Raw genomic sequence first — 25,789 nt, forward strand, 5'->3', positions numbered from 1 at the left:
CGTAAAAAATTTCATACACTTATTAAGCCTAAGGATCATTTTGATGAAATAAAAAAAATTAGAATCCAACTGATGAATTAAATAAAGTCAGGTCAGACTTCAGAGGTTTATGGGTGGGACCCACAAAAAATTTGATATCTTATAAGAAAAAGGACAAGCAAAGCTATAGCTAATCCTAAAGTAACCACGTATGGGGGGCGAAGAAGGAAATCAAGTTGGCGATCCTTCCGGTCCGTCCGTTCACGTGGCAGACATGAAAATTAAGAAGCATCCGATTTCGTTGCCGCCGCGCTCGATTTTCCAAATCGGTAAATTCCGATTTCCAAAAACCTTCCCAAATTCCCATCTCTCTAACTAACTACATGCAATCATCTTCATCTTCATCACTGTTTCAGCGCCAGTTTCTCAGTAATCTGATCACTTTCCAGCTTTGAAGATCGACGATGGTCCGCTATCTACCTCTCCACCATTCCGCTTCTCTTCAGCTTCCTCTCTTTGCATCATCCTGCACGAGAGCTGCTTATTCCGTTGAGTTCCGGTACTTTTCTTTAATCTACTGGCGCAGTTCTGCTTCTTTCAGTAGTTTCTTAATTTGCTTCTTAAATCGGAAATGGAGCTGTCTACAATGCCGTCCTAATTGATATGGAGTTCTATTGGTTAATTTTGTTTGTTAGGTGTTATTGGCTGTGTGAGGCGCTTAGGATGTTTCTTTCTGTCCTTTTGACTTTATTTTCCTTGTTCGTTTGATTAGATCGAAGCCGCAAGGGAAGCTAGCGCCAGGAAGCAGCAGCTGCAGCCAAGATATTTTTAGTGAGGTACGGATGGTGATATCCGCTGCTTAAGTTTGATTGCTTTCATCTTGTGATGAATGTTATTGTGTTTGCTAGTGACTTGGCCGAACTTTTCTGCTTAGGTTAGATAAAGCAGGGAGGCGTCAAGCTTTGCACTGTATGCGCATTTGGTCGTCGCGATCAAGAACGTGTGCTGGAGGTTCATACTCTTTCCTAATGGACGTGTTTATTTTTCAGTTCCATCGTGTATTTATTGTAGGGAGAATGAAAATGATGTCTGCAAATTAAAAAAGAAAATCTCATACGATTGAGAAAAATCATCACGGTTGGAGAGGATATTAATATAAATTACAATAGATTTTGGGATGAAAATTAGTTCAAAACCAACACAAGAATCCAAACTGATATCTACTGCCACATCTTTGGGACTTGGAAAATGAATGCGGGATATCCAACTTTTAGATGTTTGCGAATTAAGCAGTTACTTTATTTTCAGAATGTGAAGCCATGTCTTTACTTCATGGACTACTTCTCTATGGTAAATGATATTCCATTATGACAGTAAATAACAATTTCTGCCAAGATCGATAGGGAGAGAAATGAGGACGTGTTTTCAATTTTCCTTTGCATTATGTATAATAATGTAGGATGCCTTTGTATGGTTAGAAGTTGCTATCTGTTTTTGGTTTTATTTAAGCCAAATATGTCATGTTACCTGGCAATGAATGCTATCAGCACCCTCCATTTAACATGGCCCATGGTCTCTGTTTCAAACATCAGCAAGAAGCTCCTGAAAATTTGGACACTGGCCCGATGTTGAAAATATTCCCAGGCCAAGCATTTCCATTGGGCGTTTCAGAAGTTGCCGATGGGATCAATTTTGCAATTTTCTCACAGCATGCTACATCTGTCACCATTTGTTTATCACTTAATGAGAGGTGCGTTTCTAACTTGCAATATGTAATGGGATTAAAATCCCGCATATAAACTTTTTGCTTTAAATTTGGGTGCGGTGCGATGCATTTATTAAGATATCAGCTAGCAACATGTAATGGATATTTATCATCCATGAACAACTTCCACTGGCTAGCTTGTGGTTGAAAGGATGTGATGCTTGGGATGCAAAAGTTATACCAATTGAAGTGGCCTCTACTTCTATCTTCCACATTATATTTAAATCAAATTTCAAATTCTTCTCTCTCTCTCTCTCATGGTGCTTGAGGTTGTCTTCTTGAATATTTGTTTGAACTGTCAGTTTAGTAGTAATATCAGCATTCCCCCAACACTACCACCCCCCCACACCACCACCACCACCACACACACACACACACACACATCTTTTTCCTGTTCATTCATTCAACTCCAAGCTTTTGGTGTTAACATGGCCTTTCAGGATTGATGATAGAATGCTGGAGTTCAAATTGGACCCTGATAACAATAGAACTGGAGACATTTGGCACATTTGTTTCCAGGTTGGGCAGGAAAAATATATTGATCAACTTTTGCAGTGCTGTTGCTTTAATCTAGAGTCATCATTTTCCGTCACTGTAACTTATTTGGAATCTCATGTTATATACCTTTCTAGTATTTAGAAGGTACAACACATTGTTTTGTGGGTTTTTATTGTTGCATGTGATAATGTGGTGTTACTTTCTGATCTGTGGCATTTTGCTTGTTGGCAATCAGAGGAAAGGCTTCTAAGTTCTAAGTCATGTATTAAAAATTCCTTGATAAGTTCTTGGAGTCGCTTCCTTTTTAGAGGGCAAGGGAGTAGAACTAGTGGAGTCACTTATGCAGGCATGGCTGGACATGACTTGGACCATCAGAATCAAAATTCATATATATTTGAGAATCTGATTAGTTTTCTACCTTGCAGTTTTGACTAATTGGTTTCACAGTTTACCTTATTATTCTCCACAGCCCATTTGGCTATTCTGTACAAGGAAAGCCCTCATCTTCCTTGATTCTTGCAGGTTTTAGCATATTGATCAGCTTTGATAATTGACTGTTTGATTCAGCCTGATTGTTGAATAGAATTATGGAATATGGTTCAGGCATTTGTTTTAAAGATTGATATTTATTTATTTATTTGTAGTTCATATATCCTGTGGCGTCAATATGGTATTCAGGGTCATGCAGCTCCATTATGCTTTGCATGCTCTTTCTTCTTCCATATTTGTTAATGGTAGTCATGCTGATTTTAAGATGTAAATAAATGAAGTCACTTGTAAGCTGAACAATTAGTGGTCAATAAGTTCGAAGGTGGAATAATAGTTGCATGCACATTAATCAATCACCTGTCAAAAAGAGTTTGAAACGCACAAGCAAGCATGGAAACACACATCAGTTCTTCTTCTTCCATTTTTTTCTCCTTTAAATATTATTGTTATTATGTGGGGAATGGAGGTAATCCAGAGGGCATGCATATACCAAAGTAGTTCTATCGTTTTCTTTCCGTTGTGATGTTGGTTAGTTAGATAGATCTCATAGACCTTTGTTTGAGTTTTCTCCTTCTCTGTTTAGTTTACTTGTGAAGAAAACGATCCAATTCATGTGTTTTACAATTTTGATAATGCTCTTTGATCAGGATTTACCTCGAAAAAGTGTCCTATATGGTTATAGGATTGATGGTCCGCAAGGTTGGCATCATGGGCATCGGTTTGATGGCAGCACTGTGCTCTTAGATCCATATGCCAAGTTTGTTGAAGGTCGCCGATACTTTGGGGGTGAAAATAAGTCATCTGGTTTTCTTGGGACTTATGATTTTGATAGCTTGCCTTTTGATTGGGGAAATGACTATAAGCTTCCTAATATACTAGAGGTAGAAGTTTCTTATCTACTGCTAGAATAATTTTGAGGTCCATGCACAAATATATATGTTTGTTTGTTTTTGTTTTTGTTTGTGTGTGTGTGCGTGCGCGCACACACACGTGTTAATGTTTAAGGTATATCTTTTACCTGAATAAATGCATTAACACATTTGTCTATGAAGTATAACTGTATAAGACAGAGATTTAGGAGTGAAATACGTGTGTTAGATTTTCTTTACCCAATTACTACTTTAGATTGCAAGATTTTACCGTGACAATATTAATTTGGGAATTAGGCTGTCTTTATTTAGGATTAGGGCCTTAGAATTCATTTGGAGAGCTTTGCTTTTGTCCTTGTTGCCAATTCTGTGATATTTACTTTTTTATTTTTACTTCTTTTAAAGCTTTATGGGACTTGAATCATCTTTTGTGGTCTTCTTAGAATATTTGGTTAGAAAGAAATGAGATAACCTTTTGGGGTATTGATATTTTATGGGAGGATCATTAAGCTTTGGCTCATTTTAATCTCTCTCTGAATTCCTGTTCGCAAACTTCTTCTTTTCTCTTTTTCTTTTTTTACCGTCTTGATTACCAACATTTTTAGGTCCTTGTAATTTTCTTTCTCAAGTCCCGGTGGCTTTTAAGTCTTATTGTCCTCTCTCTCTCTCTCTTTCTCTCTTTGTGTTTTACTGCCTTCTTTTGTACTTTCATTTATCTCCTTGGAACTCAAGGATATAGTTGTACAACCTATAAAATAGATATTGTTCAAGTAAGGTATTTTGTACTTTCATTTATCTCAATAAGAACTATAAATGAAAGTGTTAGCTTTGTTAAAAATATTTACTGCTCGTGAATTCTTCCACTGCTTCTCCAATACGGTTTTATTTTTCTTAAGAATATTTGTATTTTTGTTTTAGATCTTGACATACTACGTATTTTCAAACTTATATGCAGAAAGATCTTGTAATATATGAAATGAATGTCCGTGGATTTACAGCTGATGAATCTAGTGGCTTGGCTTCAAGCACACGGGGAAGCTACCTGGGTGTTATTGAAAAGGTAGAGATTATTGTGTTAAATCTTAGTGTCATGCTTTCCTTTTTCTTTGCCTTGTGGGACGTTACAAGTTCTAATTTCGCAAGAACCGTGATGAAAGTATGATTGATGGCACATACATTAATTCTGTTTGTATCTGCTTTTAGTAGAGATAACTTAGCAATGGTGTAATGATTTACAGCACTATATTCTCGATCATAGTAATATCCTAGAGAAGGAATGACTGTTGTGCTTGTGCATATAATATTGCAGAAGCTTTTAGGCTGATGGAGAGTTGTCTTTGTGACATACTATTATCTTTTTTAAATAGGAAACAGAAATTATATTGCCCCAGAGAACAATTGGAAAAGAAGAGGATCGGGAGATATCTCCCCACATGTCCAAATGGGTTACGAAAAGGCCTCCCAGTTGGCAAAGATATGCAAAAAAAAAAACACAATTACAAAATTCAGTGGAAAGGAAACACCAATAAGAAAAAGTTTTCATCAGGTCCTAAAAGGTCTACTGTGCTTGATTCAGTCCCCTTGAAATTCTGTTGATCCGTTTTGAACCACAACCTCCAGAAACTGGCGAACATGGCATCAGACTATATAATTCTAGCATGATCATTGAATTGAGTCCCTAAAATAAGTTGAGCGAAGGAGCTATCAAAAGTCTTGGGGAAATGAACAATTAAGGCTTTATGACATACTACAAAAATAAGATTTAGCATGTTAAGACATCAATCTGTTTTAGCTTTATCATCAGAGGTGATGTAGATGTATGGATGGCCTGGAATTTTGTTCCATTTAGGCTTAAATTTTTTTCTTCAAACAAAAAAGAGAAACTTAAAGTAACTACATTTGGTTTAAGGATGTGCTGGAAGTAAGGAATATGACCATTGTCCACCGCAGTTTGTGAGTGCCTAAACCCGGAGTTTGGTTGATTTTTTTTGGTCATAAATAATTTAGAACTCTTAGGTGTCGTAGAATCTTGTCAGCATATCAGTTATCTATGGGAGAATTGTTCTTTTGTTATGTAGCAATTCCTACTCCTATTGTTTATATTTTGTCTTCTTTGTTTAAACATAGCTCAGTGTAGTTGATTTGTTTTGGCTGATACAGTTTACATTCTAACTTCTTCTCTGGGTGACAGAATATACTAGGCCTTTTTGGCCATTGTTTCTTGTATTTTCTTCCTCTGTTATATATAAACCTAGGGTGCAAACAGTATTTGTTGAAGATTAACAGTGAAATAGTTTCTCTCATTGCCCCTTTTTATACAATCATTGGCAACAGAAGATTTCTGTGTTAATGATTGCCTTTTGCTAATAAAATGGTAAGATCCTGAATCTACAAAGGAAATGATTCATTTTCCATTTAATGCTTTGAAAATTTACCAGTAGTTCTCATTTTTCTTTGCCTCTTTTGCAATTCCCCTTCTATAGTGATCTATATATCTAATCTTTTACCTTTCCAATTTTTGAGATCCCACATCTGCTGGAGCTTGGTGTCAATGCAGTTGAATTATTGCCTGTCTTTGAGTTTGATGAGTTAGAGTTTCAGAGGCATCCCAACCCCAGGGATCACATGGTAAATTTTACACAATAACTTGATTATCCTTTATTGGCGATTACTGAACATCGTCATTATCTTTGTTGTGAAATGCTTAGATCAGAGGTCTTATACCACATTCTTCATTTAAATTGATGGTACCCACAAGTGTGAAAAATTGGTTCTTTGGTTTTTTTAGGTGTCATGGCTATAGAGATAAGGAGATCTTTGTACTTGAAATGTTGATTTTTAGATACTTTTTGTGAAAAGAATTTCAATGAAGGTTGTTCTGATAAACTTAATCCCCTCTAAATGCCAAAAAGACTGAGACTAGTGGCTCAACTTGCAAATTCTGATACCCAAACACCTAAACTAATTTGTTCCTCTTTCATGTCTTTGTGGTTGGGGCCCATCATGTCTCTATTATCCATACTTCTTTTTTGTGATGATGATGATAAATCTCATAAAGGTATGCGATTCAATTTTATGGTTTAGAAATATGCCAGCCAAATAAAATTTTGAATGATAATTTGTATGAAAGTGAACTTTATACTCCACTGTCACGTTCTTTTTAACTTGGCCTGTATGCCTACTTTTCCTTAAAGATCAATATGTGGGGCTACTCCACAATCAACTTTTTTGCACCAATGAGTCGATATGCTAGTGCTGGTGGAGGACCTCTTAATGCTTCGCGGGAATTTAAAGAAATGGTTAAAGCCTTGCATGCTGCTGGGATAGAGGTAAATCATGTACATAGATGTGATTTTACATCTGATTTTGGTCTCAGTCACTTTGTTGGCAGTAAATTTCCTTGATATATAATCTTTATTTCATTATGGAGTGAGGTCTTTTTCTTGTTGCAGGTCATTTTGGATGTTGTGTACAACCATACTAATGAGGCGGATGATGTAAATCCTTATACTACTTCATTTCGTGGCATTGATAATAAGGTGTTGTACTCATCTCTTTAAGTAAGTTTGCAAGTTTACATGTTTTAGCTTGGGTAACTTACTAGTTTCTATCAACAGTAAATGGTATGTTTGAATTTTCTAAATTTCTCATTAACTTCTTTTGTAGGTTTATTACATGTTGGACCTAAGGAATAATGGTCAATATTTGAACTTCTCTGGCTGTGGTAAATTAGTTTCTCTTGGATTATGCTTATACAAACAGAAGCTTTACACTGAATGCATAACTCTGTCTCTTCAATTTACATTCTTAAGTTAAATTTTGAAACTAACTATAGTAGCTTTCTTTGAGTTTACACTTCACGAGTAATTCTAGCCCCAGGCCTCCTGTACTTCACTTATGCTTGGAGAATGGGTGGACGGAGTTGATTAAATCTTCATGCAAGATAGGATGGTATTGGGTTAGGGGTATGCCTGGATATGCATGCTGTTAGCTGGGGAATGGAGCAGTTAAGATGACTTTCAGGAGAGACATTGGAGGCTCCTAATTCTTTCTTGGTCCTTTTAGTTAATTCTATCATATTTCTTCGTATAGGATGGGCTTTCATTTTCTACATTAAAATGTCAGAAATACAGTATTTCCATAAGGCACATAAATTCATGGACTAAATCTTCTCTTTTATTTATTTATTTATTTTTAAGAAGTAGGGAAAAGGTTCAAACGGGAAGTAAGAGAGACATTTAATTCATGTAGCATGGAAAATCCCCTGTGGAACTTGTGTAGATTGGACATTATGTATGGTTGCTACAAGGTAGCCTGCTTGTGTTCGAAGAAATACATTACAGGGCTCCTACAAAATAGCCATACCTTATTTACTTGCTCAAAGAGAAGATCTAATTTTGGGGGTGGGGGACGAGAGTTGATGTAAGAGGACTACTTTACTTACAGGCCTTGTACTTGTATGTAGTTGCTCCTGGCAATTAATGCTGATAGATTAATTGGGATATATTGCCATTATTATATAGTTTGTTGGCTAGTTAGGTAAGTTACTGCTTAGCCAACTGTATTTGGTCAGTGAGAGATGCTATTAAGTTGACGGAGAGGGCGCAATTGTCAGATTATTTTGGATTCCAAAAATATACAATTCAAATATATTACATCTTTTCAAGTATTTTTGTAACAAGAAACGAAAATTTCAGCCATTGATGGTTGAAAAGTTACAACATGTTGAATAAAACAAGCTCCCATTTGGAGTGGAGAAAAAGAACCATTCCTCCTAAAAATATATGAACATTACAAAAAAGAGAAAAAAAAAAAAAAAGGCCCCAAATTGGGATAAATATCATTTGTTTTAAAATGTCAATAATCTATGAGTAGTCTTGAGTTGATTTCCTTTTTTTTGCAGGCAACACCTTAAACTGTAATCATCCGGTGGTGATGGAACTAATTCTTGACAGCTTAAGACACTGGTATAGGCTTCACACTAGCTTCGTCAGAAACTTATTGGGAAGAAATTGACCTATTAGACTGTGAAACATGCTTTTCAGTTCTAAATATGGTTTTGCACACGACCTTTTGTTATTATGTTATTGTTTTAATAAGAAGTTTTTTATCGATATATATGAAACTTACAAAAGAAAGGGGCAATAACCCCATCCAAAGGAGTTAAAAAGACTTCACACCTAGTCACTGCAAGAAACATAACACGATCGAAAAAGCTCTCAAAAGATAGCTCTTTGCCTACAAAAAGAGGGTGATTTCTCTCGAGTCTCGATCCAAACTGACCAGAAGAAAGGCCTGGTTAATGTTCAAATAAAGAAGCTCTTTCTCCTTTTTAAATGGGTGCCCCAGCAAATGAGCAACAGGCACAACTTTCCTCATACGACCTTATAGTTTTAAGTATGTAATTTTTTGTCATATTCTACCATGTACATACTCCATTTTATGCTGCTTGAAATTGGAAAACTTCATTTATCCGAAGTCGATTACTGCTGCATTGGATTTGATGTGTTTAAAAAGAAGAAAAACAAAGGAAGCTTAGAAATGATTGTTTGCCCCCTTTGGTGTGTTCATTATCCTTTATCGGGGAGGAACCTAGTAACCACTAGGTCCTTAAATGCAACTCTGCTGGGAGCAACTTTTTAAAGCTCTAAACTTAAAAATTTGTCTTCGGGAGGCTTTTGGAAGCTCTAATTATGTGGTGCTTTAAAGGTAAAGCAAAAATTCTTTGTGGGTGTGTGGCTCGGGCTCTTTTGTGGGAGCTTTTTGAAGATGAGTCTAAGCCTTTTGTTGATTTTTGTAACCTTGTACAAGTTACTTTCTTTTTCATGGACTCTTGGACAAAAGGTTTTCTTTTGTAATTATAGTCTTGCTCAAATCCTCCAGAACTGGGAGGCTTCGTTGCTTTAGTTCTCTTGGCAGAGGGGCTTTTCGCCTCTCTATCTTTAGGCTCTCTCTCTCTCTCTCTCTCTATATATATATATATATATATAAGTGATTAATACAGTTTCTTGTTTCGTATCAAAACAAAATAATGGTAATAATAAAAAAGGAGTTATAGATGATATCTTGTAACTTAACTACATTTTTGTTTATCTTACGACACTCAATTTCAGGGTAGTTGACTATCATGTAGATGGTTTTAGATTTGATCTTGCTAGTGTTCTTTGCCGGGGAACGGATGGTGCTCCACTTAGTGCTCCCCCACTCATAAGGGTATGTAAATCTGTGTACGTGGCTTTTTGTTAACCTACAGACATGACATTTTATTCTATATCTGGATGGAGAGAAACTAGAACATTTTGCACAAAGAACCCATTGCTGCGTCTATTTAACTTTGTGGGTCTTTTCGATAAAGTAGCCTGTTTTTAGTTTCTATTTTTTGAAGTCCAGCAGGAAAGGTTGTATAGTCAATGGAGGGATGGTATAGTAAGTGTGCATTTGCTGAGAGTTTGATAGAGACCACTAGTTGTAAAAATAGAGAAATGGGGACTGACTGGTAAGGTAAGATTGATAATTTTGTGACTGTTGGGTTTTTGAATTCCTTGAGACTGTATTCATCTTCCTATAGAATTTCAAATCTCTTTCCCTTCATTCAAATTTGCAATCTGTAGAATTTCAATCCTGTAATTTTGCATACTACTATCTCTAGTTACTTATACATTCTATTTCTGGATCAATCAGGGAGGGAGTGTTTGGGCCAAGGAGTTGTGGGAGTAGGAATTGGTAAGTGTGGAGTTGTGAACTCTACTCCTTGTTCGCCCAAGAAGTTCGTGGGCCCCACGACTAAAAACATCAATTTTATACTTTTTAACTACTTAAACTATGGGTCTTAGGAGTTCCCAAACTCCACAAATTTCACAACTCCTTAGAGTTCACAACTCCACTCTTTGTCCCAAACACCTGTTATCAGAGAAGGAGGTCTTGTGTTCACACCCCTAGAATTTTATTTCCTTCCCAATTAATATCGATTTCCACTTGTTGGGTCTTCTATATATTTCAAACACACAAGTGAGGGAAAGTGTTACAAATGTTGATATAATATTAAGTTTACTACCTTGACACATCAGCTTAAGCTTTTGGGTCAATCGATGATTTAACATTTTCTATTGATAAAAAGATGTTAAAATATCATTTTTGGTCCCTGTAATTTTAGTTTTGATTCATATTATTCTTGTACTTTCAAATGTTTAATATTAGTCTTTGTACTTTCAATAAATCATAAATTTAGCTCCTATTGTTGTTCAATTGTTGATTTTTTTTTTTTTTTTTAAAATAGTCAATATTAATTAACATTCTCTTTATAAAATTTGAAACTATATTCACATGGTGTCTTGTCTTTCATGAAAATTATTATTGATATTTAACAAATTTTGATCAAAATTAACTTTGAAGGACGAAATTTAAGATTATTGTAAAGACAAGGACTAAATTTGGACATTAGAAAATACAGGGACTGAAATATAATGGAACCCAAATTACAGGGACCAAAATGGTATTTTAACCATTAAAAAAAAACACAGATTTTCTTGTCAATAGTTTCACACAATTGTTGTCATTGATATAATAGTGGCCTTCGTTCTGCAATTTTTGAAAGACAAAATTCTTGATTCTTCTGCCGTCTTGTTAATCTTGCAATCTAATTAAGTGTATGTTTGGTGTAAATTTAGCCGTCTTTATTTGCTCTGTAGATATCATATTTTCCTCTTGTCTGTTTCATTTTATCTTAGCATGTGTCAGGTAGATATGGCACTAGATTTACATCTTTTATTGTTTCAGGCGATCTCAAAAGATGCTATTCTCTCAAGGTGTAAAATAATTGCAGAACCTTGGGATTGTGGAGGTCTTTATCTTGTTGGAAGATTTCCAAATTGGGATCGGTAGCTATCTCTTTCCCTCTGCATTATTGATTTTGAGTTTCAATATATCTTTTGTTAGAGTTACATGTCAGAAATATATATATGTGCATGTCTTTTGTTTGATTACCGTTTATCTCAGAAGCTTAAGCTTAAATTAGTGATATTTAACAAGTGAGGTATGAGTTAATAACTGACATATGATATGAAATATGTGATATGTTCTTATTCTTTTTTGTATAGTATATTTTAGGGAAAATTGCACAAACCACCCCTAAAGTATGAAGTTTATTACAATTACACCCCTAAATTTTTAATTTTATCAATCACCTCTCCTAGACTTTGTAAAATGATGCAATCAACCCCCTTGGGTTAAATTGGGTAACTCAGGCATATGTAGGAGAAGAGCAAATTTGTCATAAGAAAAAAACTCTTTGCTCAGCATTACAGAGGAATCAAGGAGGAAGAGGAAAAGGTGACCAGTTTAGTGAAAATAGGGAGAAGAGAAGATACTTTATCGCTAGAAGAAATGGCAGAGAGAGTTTGTGCAATGGAATAAAAGTATAAGCTCTCTGCTTCGACGTGATTCAATGCTTCTTCACCAACCAAATTAACCCTTTTATCATAAAACAATTTGGGGCTTTTCTTTAAAATGTAATACCCAATTGAAGGCACATATTTTCCCTACACAGCGTTCCCCTGTAATCGAAATAGGTCGATTCTCAAATGCTAACTCTAGCTCAATAAACGAAGAAATTACAGTAAAAAGATACTTAGAAATAGAGTATTGGCTTTTAGGGATATCATCTTTTGTTGTTGCAATGCTGAAGGCAGTTCCAATTGGGTTGTCGAGAAATAAGGCCAAATCTTCGGTTCCATGAGCCGGGATTGGGGATTAGGGAAATGGGTTCGATTTTTTGTTTGTGGAAATTGATTCGCCATGGACCGCACTCGAAGAAATTGCCAACCATGGAAGAACAACCAGGGCCGCCTTGAAGCCAAATTAGAAGAGGGGTTTTCGAGAGGGGGGAAATCGGGGTTTGGGCTTCGTAGAAGGTGAAGAAAATGGCGGATCGGTGGTGGGATTGATCGGAAGATAGCCAGATTTAGTGGAAAGAGCTTCAGGCGGGAAAAATGGCAGCGATGAAGTGGATGGAAATGGAAATGAAGCAAAGAAGAAGAGAAGAATACAGAGAGAATTTTAACCCAATTTGCCCTTCTCCTACGTATGTGTGAGTTGCCCAATTTTAATCTAAGAGGTCGATTGCAACACTTTACAAAGTCTAGGACAGGTGACTGATTAAATTAAAAATTTAGGGGTGTAATTGTAACAAACCTCATACTTTAGGAGTGGTTTGTGCAATTTTCCTTAAATTTTATTGAGCATCGGTTTTTTTTGCCCCAAATTTAAAGTTATCTTTTAAAGGCTAGTCAAGTCCTTCAAGGCTGTTTTGTAGACATGTTCTTGATTGTAAATGTACATATGGTTAGTTTAACATTTAATGAATATTGTCTTGTTAGATTAGTTTATTGTTAAGCATCCATCCATTTTTGGTACATTCATTCATGCAGGTGGGCTGAATGGAATGGAATATACCGTGATGATATCCGGAAATTTATTAAGGTAATGTTGAGTGGGAACAAAGTTCTATTTCTTTATTTCCATCTTTTTCCTAACTGACGTGTGAGTCGATATTGGATCAAATAAGTAAACATGGAAAGGAAATTATTTTCATAATTATATAATATTTTTAATGGCTCTTAATACTTGTATAATTTTGAAGTGCAGGATATAGACAGTAGTGTCATGTTCAATAAAGTTCTTGCTGAATGTGTGTCAATGGAATATTTTTATGAAGAGGATTCTCTGATTTGTGGAGACTGGACTCATGATTACTTGAGTAGCTGATGCAAATTAAGTTTGGAAAATCTTCAAAAACCCCAGTAATTACTATATAAGTGATGTGGCAGGAACTTAAGAAAACCAATTAATTTCATTAATCTGATTGAAATTTCATGTTTTCGAGTGAAGGTGGGCATAAGTAGGTGATTAACTAATGGTAAAAACTTGATAAACAGGTAACTCAATTAAACCCCCAATTGTCTAACTTTGCAGTAAATATTAGAATATTCAGTAACTAACAATAGCCCATATACAATATAGTACATCAAATTTCTTCCATCTAGAAACTTGTCTGAGTATTAGGATGCTAATTGAAAACTATCAGAAGGATAGTACTCTGGAGGATTAGCCGCACTGAATATGGGGGATGTGAAACCCAGCTGGTAACTCTACCCTACTGGCTGTTCTTCCCTTTGAAAAGACATATATTTGATATGATATTAAACATTACTTTCCTTTAACTCTGAAGCCAACGGTAACAGACCTTAATAATTTTTCTTAAACCTTTTCCTATATTAGGGTGACTGTGGCATGAAGGGAAGCTTTGCAACTCGAGTAGCTGGGTCTTCTGATCTTTACAAAGTAAGTGTTGGTGTTTCTTTCAAGTTATCCTTGTTGAGAATAGTCTCTAAAAAAGAATTATAAACACACACACACACATACATATAAACTGATCTTGGTGAGAACAGAATAATTACATTTCTTTGGTTAGAGACAAATGTGAAAGTTTCTTGTTGCACGGTTGTATATTGTGATATGGGATTATGGTGTGAAATGTTGGCTATGTTACTTGGCCCTTGGTTGTATCCCTGCAATAAAATGTTGGTTTTAATTGTGTAGATCACTCTGTATCTTCATAATTGTTTAGTACTTAACTTCTATCTTATTTTATCAATAGATATATACAAGCTCTTTGAATGTCTTGTTTACGCTTTTCACTTTTTCTACAGGTGAATAAGCGTAAGCCTTATCATGGTATTAATTTTGTTATTGCTCATGATGGATTTACACTTCGTGATCTAGTTTCTTACAATGTCAAGGTATGTATGGTTTTCATGTACCAATTTTTTTTTGAATTGATCCTTAAATCTGTAATCTAACTTTATGTTCTCGTTTGTGTAGCACAATGATGTCAATGGAGAAGGTGGAAATGATGGAAGCAATGATAACTTCAGCTGGAATTGTGGTTTTGAAGGTATGTCCAAGTGGCCAAACTTTTGGTTGATTGTAGTTTTTTATTTTATTATTATTATTTTTCTAAAGTAATCTATTGGTGTATTGCTAATTAGTCAGTTGAATTGGTGTATTGCTAATTAGTCAGTTGAGTTCAATGTAACATTGCTTTGTTACAATACTCAAAAATACTATCAATTTATTTTATGTTTTTTTCAAAATGAATAGAATAAAAGAATAAATAACAGACCCAACATGGGCCTTTCCAGAGTGATGAAGGATAAGAAGAGAAAGAAATCAGAGATCTCAAATGAAATGAGCTGATTAAATGGGGCATCTTCAACGTTATTATTAATTATTGCAACATTTTTTTGCTTTAAGTTAAATAGAATAGATTTTACTATACTCTTTACTTGAGTTGTGTTTCCTTGAAGTTTTCCAAACTTGCCTCTATAAACGTTAGGTTTGAACATTAGAAAGCCAAGAGCCCCGAGACAATAAAGACTGAGAAGATTGATTCAAGAATAAATTTTATTATGGGTTCTATTGTAGAATTAAGACCTAACCATTAATCGAAAGGCGATGAAAACGAGGGAACCCGTGAATACATAATATTCTAAGCAGAGTTTCTTACGGAAATTCCCCTGCTGTTGGTGAGTATCACGACAATCACAAGCTTCAAGCCAATGTTCATAGACATGCTGGGAAATATATATGATATTGTTAAAAATTTTAGGATGTTATGTTTGTCATTAGCAAGTGTAGTTAGTGAAAAGTGGTTATAAATATTGCTAGTTTTCTCCTCTTCTCATGGTCAACCTAGACTGGAGGCCTTCACTGAAATCAGTTTGATGACTTTAAGTATGAGCAAAATTAATCTGAAAACAAGTGCTTTAAACAATCAATTACAAGGAGCAAAGTTCAGAGCTACAACCTTACCTGAACGGGATATGTTCTAAAGTAAAGTTTGGAGCTGAAATGTGCACAGGAAATAGGAAGGGCGATGGAGACTTGATTCATGAAAGAATTGGAAGATGTCCTGTAAATTACGAACTGTCAAAGATTTGGACATGTCCAGTGTTAACTTTCCCCAATAAACATTTTATTAAACAAGCGAGATTTGATGTTAGTGACTGCTAAAAATAGAGAATAGGGAAGAGAAGAACAACAAGATTACGTGGAAACCCTAGTGCAGGGAGAAAAACCACGATATAAAATCTTTTCTTATTTGTTTTTAAAACTGATACACTAAATACACAGGGACACACTGTATAAATAGACAGTAGGAAACCTTAGGGGTCTTACACAATTACTTAAATGCCCCTAGGTTAAAAACCCTATTTCCAACACTCCCCCTCAAGTTGGTGCATAGATATCAACAAGCCCCAACTTGCTTACACAATAATTAAAATTTTGTCTCAATAACCCTTTTGTAAGTACATCAGCAACTTGTTGATTCGAAGGAATATAAGGGATGCATATGTTTCCACTGTCCAACCTCTCTTTAATATAGTGTCTGTCTATCTCCACGTGTTTAGTTCTGTCATGTTAAACTGGGTTGTTTGCAATACCGATGGCAACTTTATTATCACCAAATAATTTCATTGGAAGCTCATTCTCTTGCTGGAGATCTGATAATACTTTCTTCAACCAGATTTCTTCACAAATCCCTAGACTCATGGCCCGATACTTTGCCTCAGCATTACTTCTAGCAACAACTCCTTTTTTCTTTACTTCTCCAGGTGACTAGATTTCCCCAGACAAACGTACAATATCCAGACATAGATCTTCTATCAACAACAGACCCTGCCCAGTCAGAATCAGTGTAAGCTTCAACAGATCGTTTATCGGTTTTCCTGAACATTAGGCCTTTACCAGGAGTTCCTTTTAGATACCGAAGAATACGTTCAACTGCTATCATATGATCCTCACAAGGAGCTTGCATGAATTGACTCACAACACTTACTACATAAGAAATATCTGGTCTTGTGTGAGACAAGTATATCAACTTCCCAACTAACCGCTGATACCTTTATTTATTAATAGGAATTCCATCATTCTTATCACCGATTTTCGCATTGTATTCTACTGGCGTGTCAACAGGTTTACACCCAGTCATACCTGTTTCCTTTAGCAAGTCCAGTGTATATTTTCGTTGAGAAACTGATATACCGAGCCACTTCTATTCCCAGAAAGTATCTTAGCTTCCCGAGGTCTTTAATTTCAAACTCTCTAGCCATCTCTGCTTTTAGTCTTTCATCCCCAAATAAAACAATGTCGTCAACATAGACAATAAGAACAACTATTTTCCCTGATGTTGATCTTCTTATAAAAAGAGTGTGATCGGAATGTCCTTGAACATATCCCTGTGCTTTCACAAATGTCGTGAACCTGTCAAACCAGCCCTTGGAGACTGTTTCAATCTGTATAGTGATTTCCTCAATCTACACATTTTATTTTTAAATTGACTCTCGAACCCGGGAGGGGGACTCATATAGACTTCCTCCTTAAGTTCCCTATTCAAAAACGCATTTTTAACATCAAGCTGGTGTAGGGGTCAATCTTTATTCACAGCTACTGACAGAAGCACTCGTATCGTGTTAAGTTTAGCCACAGGTGAAAACGTCTCAGAATAATCCACTCCATATGTTTGGGTAAAGCCTCTTGTAACAAGTCTAGCCTTGGATCGCGGGTCGAAATTAAAAGTTGCGTTCTCGAATCGGGCTAGCCTTGGGTCGGACCGGTTCGGGTTGGAATTAAAATCAAAATACCGGGTCTGGCTGGTTTGCCCTGGTTCAACCCGAACCGGTCCGGTTTGCTCCAGATCGGTACTAACCCTAATCAGATCATCACGACTCCTCTGCTCCTTGCCTCCGACGTTGCTCACTCTGCCCTGATAGCTTCGATCGACGGTCAACATCTCCTCGCGGCCAGCCTATTCTTCACGTCCGAGACCACCGACTCTGCCATGATTGTGATAGCTCCGATCATGAATCGTTGGTTCCTCGCGGCCGGCTCCAGCTCCGATCGGATTCTGACTAGTTTCGAAATGGTGATACCCGATCGGCTGAGGGCGATTTTCCAAGGATTATACCTGAACGGCAGATATTAATTCCGGTAGGGCTCTGAAAACATTCCTTTACCGCTGCTCGGATTGCCGTTCTCATGTCAAAACTTGAAGACCCATCAACAGAGGAGGATTGAGGTTGATTCTCTTCCATAACGGCTAGGTTTTCGTCATCGTGCTCTGATACCATGTTAAAAATAGAGAATAGGGAAGAGAAGAACAGTAAGATTACGTGGAACACGACGATATAAAGTCTTTTCTTATTTGTTTTTAAAACCGATACACTAAATATACAGGGACACACTATATAAATAGACAGTAGGAAATCCTAGACCCGGGGTCTTACACAATTACATAAATGCCCTTAGGTTAAAAACCCTATTTCCAACTGTGACCAACAAAAATGAAATTGAGGCTGATTCAGCAAACTAAGAACATGGTATGCAAGAAAGCCACAAGCACAATTCCATCCATCAAGAAGGTTCCAGATTTAAAATGAAAGAAGATTTGCCTTTGTTTTGATGGTATGATTTGGAATAAGTCCAAAATTGGTTAAATAATGTAGAAAACCAAAAACAAAAATAGTTAAGTTGGTTGTCTGCAAGCTCGGGGGGAACTTCTACATGGTGGAATCAGCTTACATTAAGATGAGGTAGGAAACAACTTGAAGCCGTTAAAATAACCCCTTGCATTCTTCTTTCTTGCACTCTATCTTTGCCTCTTGCTTGAAATTTGAAGTGCCCCGTTCCTTCTTCCTTCTTGCACTAAGTCTTCGCCTCATGCATGAAATTTGAACAGCGCTATCAACCCTTGCTGCTTTCTTTCTTGCTCACTCGATCTTGAGACCGTTGACATGCAAATACTTTCTACATGGCTCACTTGACATGCGACCAACAATCTGTTCTATGCCTCCACCTCTCGTGGGAGCATCACTGCTGTGAACAACTCCCATAGACAATATCCAAATTGCTTCTAAGAAAATACGCTGGCTGTAGCTATTGATTTGAAGCCAGTGTTAGAAACAACCTTTACGAACTTGAGAATGACGTGTGTTTCAGGAATGATCTTGTTAGTAGGGACAAAATAGTTGTTAGTGGGTGAGTTTTTTAATGAGGTCACAAATGGTAATGGTAATTACGAATTTGAGTCAGGAAAGTTAAAGACAAGCAAATATTTGGGCAAAAAATTGCAGGGGAGGGAGAACCTCCGGCAGGCTATCAACCTTTGTGTTTTTCTCAGTATTATTACCAAAAAAAAAAAAAAAAGGTCTAGTGGCTGTCAAATCCTCATATTACCAAGCACAATGAGGTATGGAACCTTGAACCTTGGAGCCATCTTGCCAAAGCAAGCATAGCTCAAATGGTATACGAAAGTGTTAGAGACTGTGGTTCGATTCCCCCCTTAACTTGGAACCACCTTCCAACAGATTATGTTTTTAGACAAGAACATGTTAAGCTGCCTACATCCTCATGTGCCTTGCAACATGAAAAAACCTTTCTAGGCAGAATCATACACGTTTTAAACTCAGCTTCATCATTTCCTGATAATAAAGTGTTTTTAGAGTCAATACGTATAAATGTTTTTCAATGCCAACTTATATGACAGGTGAAACGGAAGATACAAGCATTAAAGCTTTGCGCACAAGGCAAATGAAAAACTTCCATTTGGCTTTAATGACATCTCAGGTATAACATTTCCAATACCCTGCCCTCAATAGATATAGTAAGCTTCGAAGTTCATAGATCTGGATGTTCTTATTTTATTTTATTTTTTATTTTTTTACAAAGTTAGATTTAGTAGAGAATACTCTTTTACACACCTTGAAAAAATCATTTCTGAGTTGTTTCTGTTCATCATAGTGAAGCTTTCTGCGTCTCTGGTGGCATGTACTTTTCTTATAATATCTCTAACGTGGTTTTGGAATTCTGTTGGTTCTATCTTCGCTCTATTTAAATTATGGGGACTAACGTTAGTTTCTGTTTGCTTATTTTCAGGGAACGCCAATGATGTTAATGGGGGATGAGTACGGGCATACTCGTTATGGAAATAACAATAGCTATGGACATGATAATGCTCTTAACCATTTCCTTTGGGATCAGGTCTTTGTTATGTCAATAACCTTTCATAGCCCTTGTCAAGTCGAAGTTCATATAATAACTATTTATGTGTTTGGTCTGTAGTTAGAGGCACGGAAGACGGATCACTTCAGATTTTTCTCTGAAGTGATAAAGTTTCGTAGGAAGCATCCCCATTTATTCAGCCGGGAAAATTTTCTAAGCAAGGTGATTTCTCTTCACTTTTTTTTTTTAACCCTTCAAAATATTTTCCCCCGGGATTAACAGAGGATTCATTTCAGAATGATATAAGTTGGCATGAAAGCAATTGGGACAATCCTGAAAGTAAATTTCTTGCCTACACGTAAGCACTCCTGAATTCTGCAAAACTTGAAAATTCATGTTTGTTTCGCTTAGTCCATTATGCATGAGATATAACAACTATTTATGTTTTTGGTCTGTAGTTAGAGGCACCTGTGTGTTTTATGTTTTGACGATTACTACTATTTACAGGCTTCATGATGATAATGGAGAAGACGTTTACTTGGCATTCAATGCTCATGATTATTCTGTCAATGTTTCGTTACCCTCTCCTCCGACAAAGCGGAGATGGTTTCGTGTGGTTAGTTTCTCCCTTGCCATTTTTTTGCTTCTAATTTGTTGATACTTGTCTTTTTCCAAAACTTCGAAGTCCGAAGAATCAATTATGCACATCCTTACAATTTACTTCAGTTTAGTCCATGAACTTTAGTTGATAAAGGTTTTCTGATTTAGTTCTCGTACGTTTAAATTTGAAACAATTTAATCTCTTGACTTCATCTCTTAACTTCAATAGGTAGAATTTTTTTTACAATTTAGTCCCTATCATGAAAAATCTCATTAAAATTAAGTGTCAAATGACTTAGTCTTTAGAGTTTATAAATAAAATTGATTTCCGTTCAGTTTATCAATCTACAGAGGTAAGAAATTTCACTAAATCTTGATAATATTTTTCATAACAGGGACTAAATCGCTACAAATTGTAAAGTACAGAGACCAAGTTATTATTTAGGAAAGTTCAGCAACTAAATTATTACAAATTTGAAAGTGCAGTGACCAAATCGTTATCAACTAAAACTCGGGAACTAAATTACCAAAAATGTTTTTTATCCTACATATTAAAACTCAGTGTACAACACATCCTGCAACAAATCTAGCTTGGTATAACTAATATTCACATTTTAATGCATATTTTTTCAAACAATATTCGTGAATGAAATTTTGTGGCTTTTCGTTTCAAATGCAGGTGGACACAAATCTGGAGTCTCCCCATGACTTTGTACTGGATGGCATTCCTGGGGTTGAAAGCACCTATAATTTGGCTCCCTATTCCTCAATTCTTCTGAAAGCCAAGTTAGAAAACGAACTTTGATCATAACTCTATAATAAATCAAACCATAATGGGCCAGATGACTCAGTTCTGTACAAGATTACCATTGAAATATCACGGAAGAAATAAATTATGTAATCTAATGGAGAGCGTGTAAAGCTAACCTCAACGTGGAATTCAAGTACTTGTTTTATGTTTATAGTATTATTCTTTTTTTCTAAATAGATTGGAATGTTGTTTATTATTGCAATTACTTTCAATAATTGGATATATGTGATAAATCTATGATCATTAGATAAATTAGTGTCGTATCGTGACAACATGTTCTAGAATTTGTCTTTATGAAAATTGTTTCTTTTTAAAGGAGATTGTCGTTCTATGATTTTTATTGTTTTGTCTTTAAATGAATGAAATATAAATCCTTGTGAAATAAAATCTTACCAGATTGTGATTAATATTTTTGGGAATAGAAGTATATTAGTTTTAGCACTTGGTATAGGCAAGAAATTGTTAGGAAAGAACTAGAAGTGTTCTCACAAGTTTCATGAGAGTATTGCTTCAAACTTTGGAAAGATAAAACATTTTAGGTGCCAAAAAAAAAGAAGTGATGAGCCTTGGTGATGTAATATATAGTTGTAGACGATTCTTCGACTACGTCAGTTTCTTAGCAATAATATAGTTTGAGTGATAAAGATCAAACCGGCTACCTGTTCTAATAGAAAGACAGAGAGAATGCTCGGAATATCGTTATTTTAATACAAGATTATTAAAGATGTGACAAATAATGGTTTTCATCAACTATCTCAAGTGATTCATGATTGAGCTCGCTCTCTAATAGAATGTGACAAAAGAAGTTAAATAGAGTTTAAAACCAGTTCTCAATCAAAACCAGTTCTCAATCTAACTATATACTTTGTTTCGTAGCTTATAATAGTTTGTGTCTAGTATGCAAAGTATAGGAAATAGTGATTTGAAATAGTAATATTGTAATAATTATAAATTATAATAATTGAAAACATTAATTATTAAAATTGGAATTCAAATATGAGTCTACTATAATAGTCTACTCAGTCTAATTGAAGTTGGGAATTCAAACGTCACTGGAGTAATTATTCGAAACGTAAATTGTCGTACATTGATTAGAAGTACAAAATTATGATTTATTTGGGTAAACAATATTTTGTATAATTTATGTCTCTGAGAAATTATAAAATATAGTAATATCTCATTTTGTTAGAGTAATATAGGGAGAAAAAACTTAACCGGTAAGATAAGAAAGACAAATAAAGTTAAAGGAGGACAGAAAGATGGTTGTAAGAAACACGTGTCAAGATAAAATGTGGAAAATAATATAGTACGGTTGACAAAGGCATAGGACAGCTGCCCTCTTTCCATTTCTTAGGGGAAAGGGGGTTTGTTTCTTTTTTCTTTTTTTTTTTTTGGGTGTGTGGTGGTGGTGGTGACCGGTGACTGGTGCTTTCCTTAACCACTATACGTGGAACGTCACAAGGAGTCACAATGTCGTAATTATTCGATTCCTGCTTTTTAGCTGTGACAACTGTCATCTTAACCGGCCCACTCGGTGACAACCCAATTACCACTATCAATAGATGCCCCCCCACCCCCCCTCCTCCCTTTCTTTTATTTTTTTATTTTCTACCACTAGAATCAACAATGTTTTAAACCATTGTTCCTTAAAATACAATTGGACGTGATGCATTGCCTTATGATTGATCTTAAGGAAAATTATTTTGTTTGGTAGTTAAGTTTTAGATTTAGTTTCTATTTAATTCTAAAGTTTTAAAATGTTACATATTTAATTCTTAAATTTTGAGTTTAATTTTAATTTGTCCCATGTTTAAAAAATGTTACAATTTTATCCTTAACATTTGAATTTTGTTTCAATTTAGTCTCTAGATTTCAAGATTTACATTTTTAATCATAATTTTTCATTAAATATTCAATTTTCATTTTTAGGATTAATGTATGTTAATAAATTTTTAAATAATTACAATAATTTTGCTTAATTAAGTATTTTAAAATTAAATTTAAAATTGTACTTCATAATTATCTTAAATTAATTAAGAGACATCGACGTTAATAATTGAAAGTGAGTGTTTAATGAAAAATTAAGATTAAAAATGTTAAATCTTAAACTTAGAGATCAAATTGAAGCAAAACTCAAATTTCAAAAGTAAAACATTTTGAAATTTAGAAACTAAATTGAAACAATAAAAAATTCAAGAGTTAAATTTTGAATATTTTGAATCTTAGAGGCCAAATAAAAACTAAACTCAAAACCTATTTTATTTGTTAAGGTTGGTGAAAGAGAATTGTGTTTTACTCTCAAATTTTTGGGGTTTTTTTTTTTTTTTTTTTTTTTTTTATTTTGTCTTTTATTGTTTAAAGTGATTCAATTTAGTTGTTTATATTTCAAACATTTTCAATTGAGTTCTATATCCTCGAATGAATATAAAAATTGGTTGTTGGTAAATTTGCGTGGTATAATATTGAGTGAACTAACAAATATTTGGAGAATGAAAAAGATTCATATAAAAACAGAGTTTTTAATTTCTTCTCTAATTTTTTAAGAAATTGGCAAAAATTTTGAAATTTGTTTTCCTAAATGACCTTTTTCTTTTGTATGTTTGTTTGTTTGTTTGTTTTTTTTTTTTTTGTCAATTTAGTAAGTATTATTTCATATAAATTTATCATTAACCAATTACAACATCCTATTAGAAATCTTGATTTTTGATGTAGTTGCAATAAGTTAACTTTTCTAAATGACAAATTAAAAATAATTATAATTAATACTCAACTCATTCAAACATTCATAGAGACTATACCTTGAGAAAATATTCAAATTTTAAGAACCGAAACATACATTTAACTTTGAAAATTGGTCTAATATAAGTGACGAAAACCAAGGTCTAATTTTGATCTTTGAATATCCTAGTAGTTGTCCATGGTTATTTTAGTAGTAATTTGTTATTCAAATTCTCATTCTTTGCTTTTCTTCCCAACTCCACTAGGCCTTGTGCAGGTATCTAGTTCATCACTTTTAGTGTTAACACCACTATGGCTTGTAGTCCACCAGCTCCCATAAACAAATAGAGCAATCAAACAAAGGATTACTATAATAATGGGTTAATTTTTAGAAATAAAATATAGTTTTGCGCTTTTTAAAAAAATATATATATATAATTTTGCTCGACTATATGAGACTTGCAATATTATATCTTTCACGATAACAGGTAGAATGAGATATTCAAATTTCTGCCCTATTGATCAATAATTCATATGTATGATAATGGTTTAACTATGTTCAAATTGGTTGAATATTGTGTAAGGATAATTTATTTTATCTACATCAAAGCCAAAAAAAATTGTATTATGAAAACGATGGAAATTGTATATCGAAGAAATTCAAGAAAATTAATTAAATTAATTCTTGGTATTCATGTCGATGCTAATTTGATAATGTGCATAAAATTGTATGTGAAACTTCTAGTTCTAATCAATGAATCTGTTGGATTCTTCTTCTTATTATTCTTTGTCCTAGTGCTCCAAGCACAAGGAGGAAGTGGGACTTTCTCAAGAATATTTTTGTGCATTAATGGTGGGACAATTGTGTGGGTAAATGATGAAATTATTTGGCCAAGAATCCCACTGTTCCTTCTAAACTCAACATGATATTTGGGAACAATTCTCTTCTTGGTAATTTAAAATTTACTGTTAAAATATCTGCTATTCCACCTATGTTAAACCACCTTTTTTCCCTACATTTTCTTGTTGCAGTTTGATCATTCTACTTGTAAAATTTCACTATCATGTATCAACAATGTATATGTGTATATATATATAAACTACTATCTTTGTTCGTGTGCTTAAGAATTTGTTATTTACTTTTATATGTACAAATTTAATCTTGGTATTTGGTTAATTGTTTTAGAAAAGTAATTAGTTGATTAAAAATCATATCATATTTGGTCCCTTAACTTTTATGGAAATAACTTTTTATTCCCTTCAACTTTAGTTAATAACGATTTAGTTCTTTATACTTTCAATTTTATAATATTTTGGCTCTTAAATTTTAGCATACGACAGTTTAACTCACATATTTTGAAATTTGTAAAGATTTGACTCTTATCGTGCAAAATATTGTTAAGATTTAATAAAAATTCATACCTAGATAGTTTGGATATAACCTAATTAGGAACAAAGTGCTATAAGCTTCAAATATTAAGTCATATATAATAACTAATATTTAATTTTTGAAAAGTTTTTACCCATTTAATTATTATAATTTGAAAATGTAGGGACTACATTATTATAAATCTAAAAATATAATGATGAATTTATTGAATAATAAAGTTTAAAGAATAAATTATTACAAACATGAACGTATAGGAACTAAATTATTACAAATAAAGTTTAAAGAGATTCAATTATTGCTTTCGAAAACTAATAATATTTTTTAACTAGATTTTACGAGCCTTCTCTCTAATAGTTTTGAAAATAAATAATTACGTGTTGTGTTCTTTCCTAAGTGAAAAATATTATTATTTTATAAAATTAGATTAAAAAAATAACTTGAAACGAATAACTGAGATCAATGATAAGAGTTATTAAAAATACAATGAAAAAAAGTAGAATCAACCTCAAAGTAATGGATCAAAATGATATTTTAATTAGAAATGTCAAATTTTCGACCTTGAGGTCGTTTGGGGCCAATATGAGATGATATATCTTCACATCCTATATCATCTC

The 25,789-nt window shown here is 34.3% G+C and overlaps 1 protein-coding gene and 1 pseudogene across 2 annotated transcripts; one reads left to right on the forward strand and one right to left on the reverse strand.

The window, feature by feature from the left end:
• The first annotated feature begins 164 nt into the window (after positions 1–164).
• On the forward strand, positions 165–21,241 carry ISA3 (isoamylase 3). Of its 2 annotated transcripts, none has more exons than XM_039040364.2 (25): positions 165–308; positions 396–538; positions 752–815; positions 919–990; positions 1,572–1,729; positions 2,185–2,263; positions 3,379–3,612; positions 4,556–4,660; positions 6,124–6,228; positions 6,795–6,929; positions 7,053–7,139; positions 7,267–7,324; positions 8,504–8,567; positions 9,714–9,813; positions 11,377–11,477; positions 13,026–13,077; positions 13,876–13,938; positions 14,307–14,396; positions 14,479–14,551; positions 19,202–19,281; positions 19,591–19,695; positions 19,777–19,878; positions 19,953–20,014; positions 20,164–20,272; positions 20,936–21,241. In XM_039040364.2, the coding sequence occupies exons 2-25, from the start codon at positions 444–446 to the stop codon at positions 21,059–21,061; spliced, it is 2,319 nt and encodes a 772-aa protein (XP_038896292.1). In that variant the 5' UTR covers positions 165–308; positions 396–443; the 3' UTR covers positions 21,062–21,241. The 2 variants fall into 2 exon arrangements, with proteins under 2 accessions (XP_038896292.1, XP_038896295.1); XM_039040367.2 differs by having other exon boundaries at positions 166–308; positions 914–990.
• LOC150034070 (serine carboxypeptidase-like 50 pseudogene) lies at positions 11,898–12,627 on the reverse strand (annotated as a pseudogene).
• Positions 21,242–25,789: the final 4,548 nt, after the last annotated feature.

This window comes from Benincasa hispida, chromosome 9 (assembly GCF_027475165.1).
Source record: "Benincasa hispida cultivar pf3 chromosome 9, pf3_genome.v1.1, whole genome shotgun sequence".
NCBI lineage: Eukaryota > Viridiplantae > Streptophyta > Magnoliopsida > Cucurbitales > Cucurbitaceae > Benincasa > Benincasa hispida.

Excerpts from the sequence above, each read along its gene's own strand:
- ISA3 (XM_039040364.2), top strand. The coding sequence starts at position 444 with ATGGTCCGCTATCTACCTCTCCACCATTCCGCTTCTCTTCAGCTTCCT. Across the intron at positions 7,325-8,503 it reads TTTGAACTTCTCTGGCTGTG|GCAACACCTTAAACTGTAAT; the intron begins GTAAATTAGTTT and ends TTTTTTTTGCAG. Across the intron at positions 14,552-19,201 it reads CTGGAATTGTGGTTTTGAAG|GTGAAACGGAAGATACAAGC; the intron begins GTATGTCCAAGT and ends CTTATATGACAG.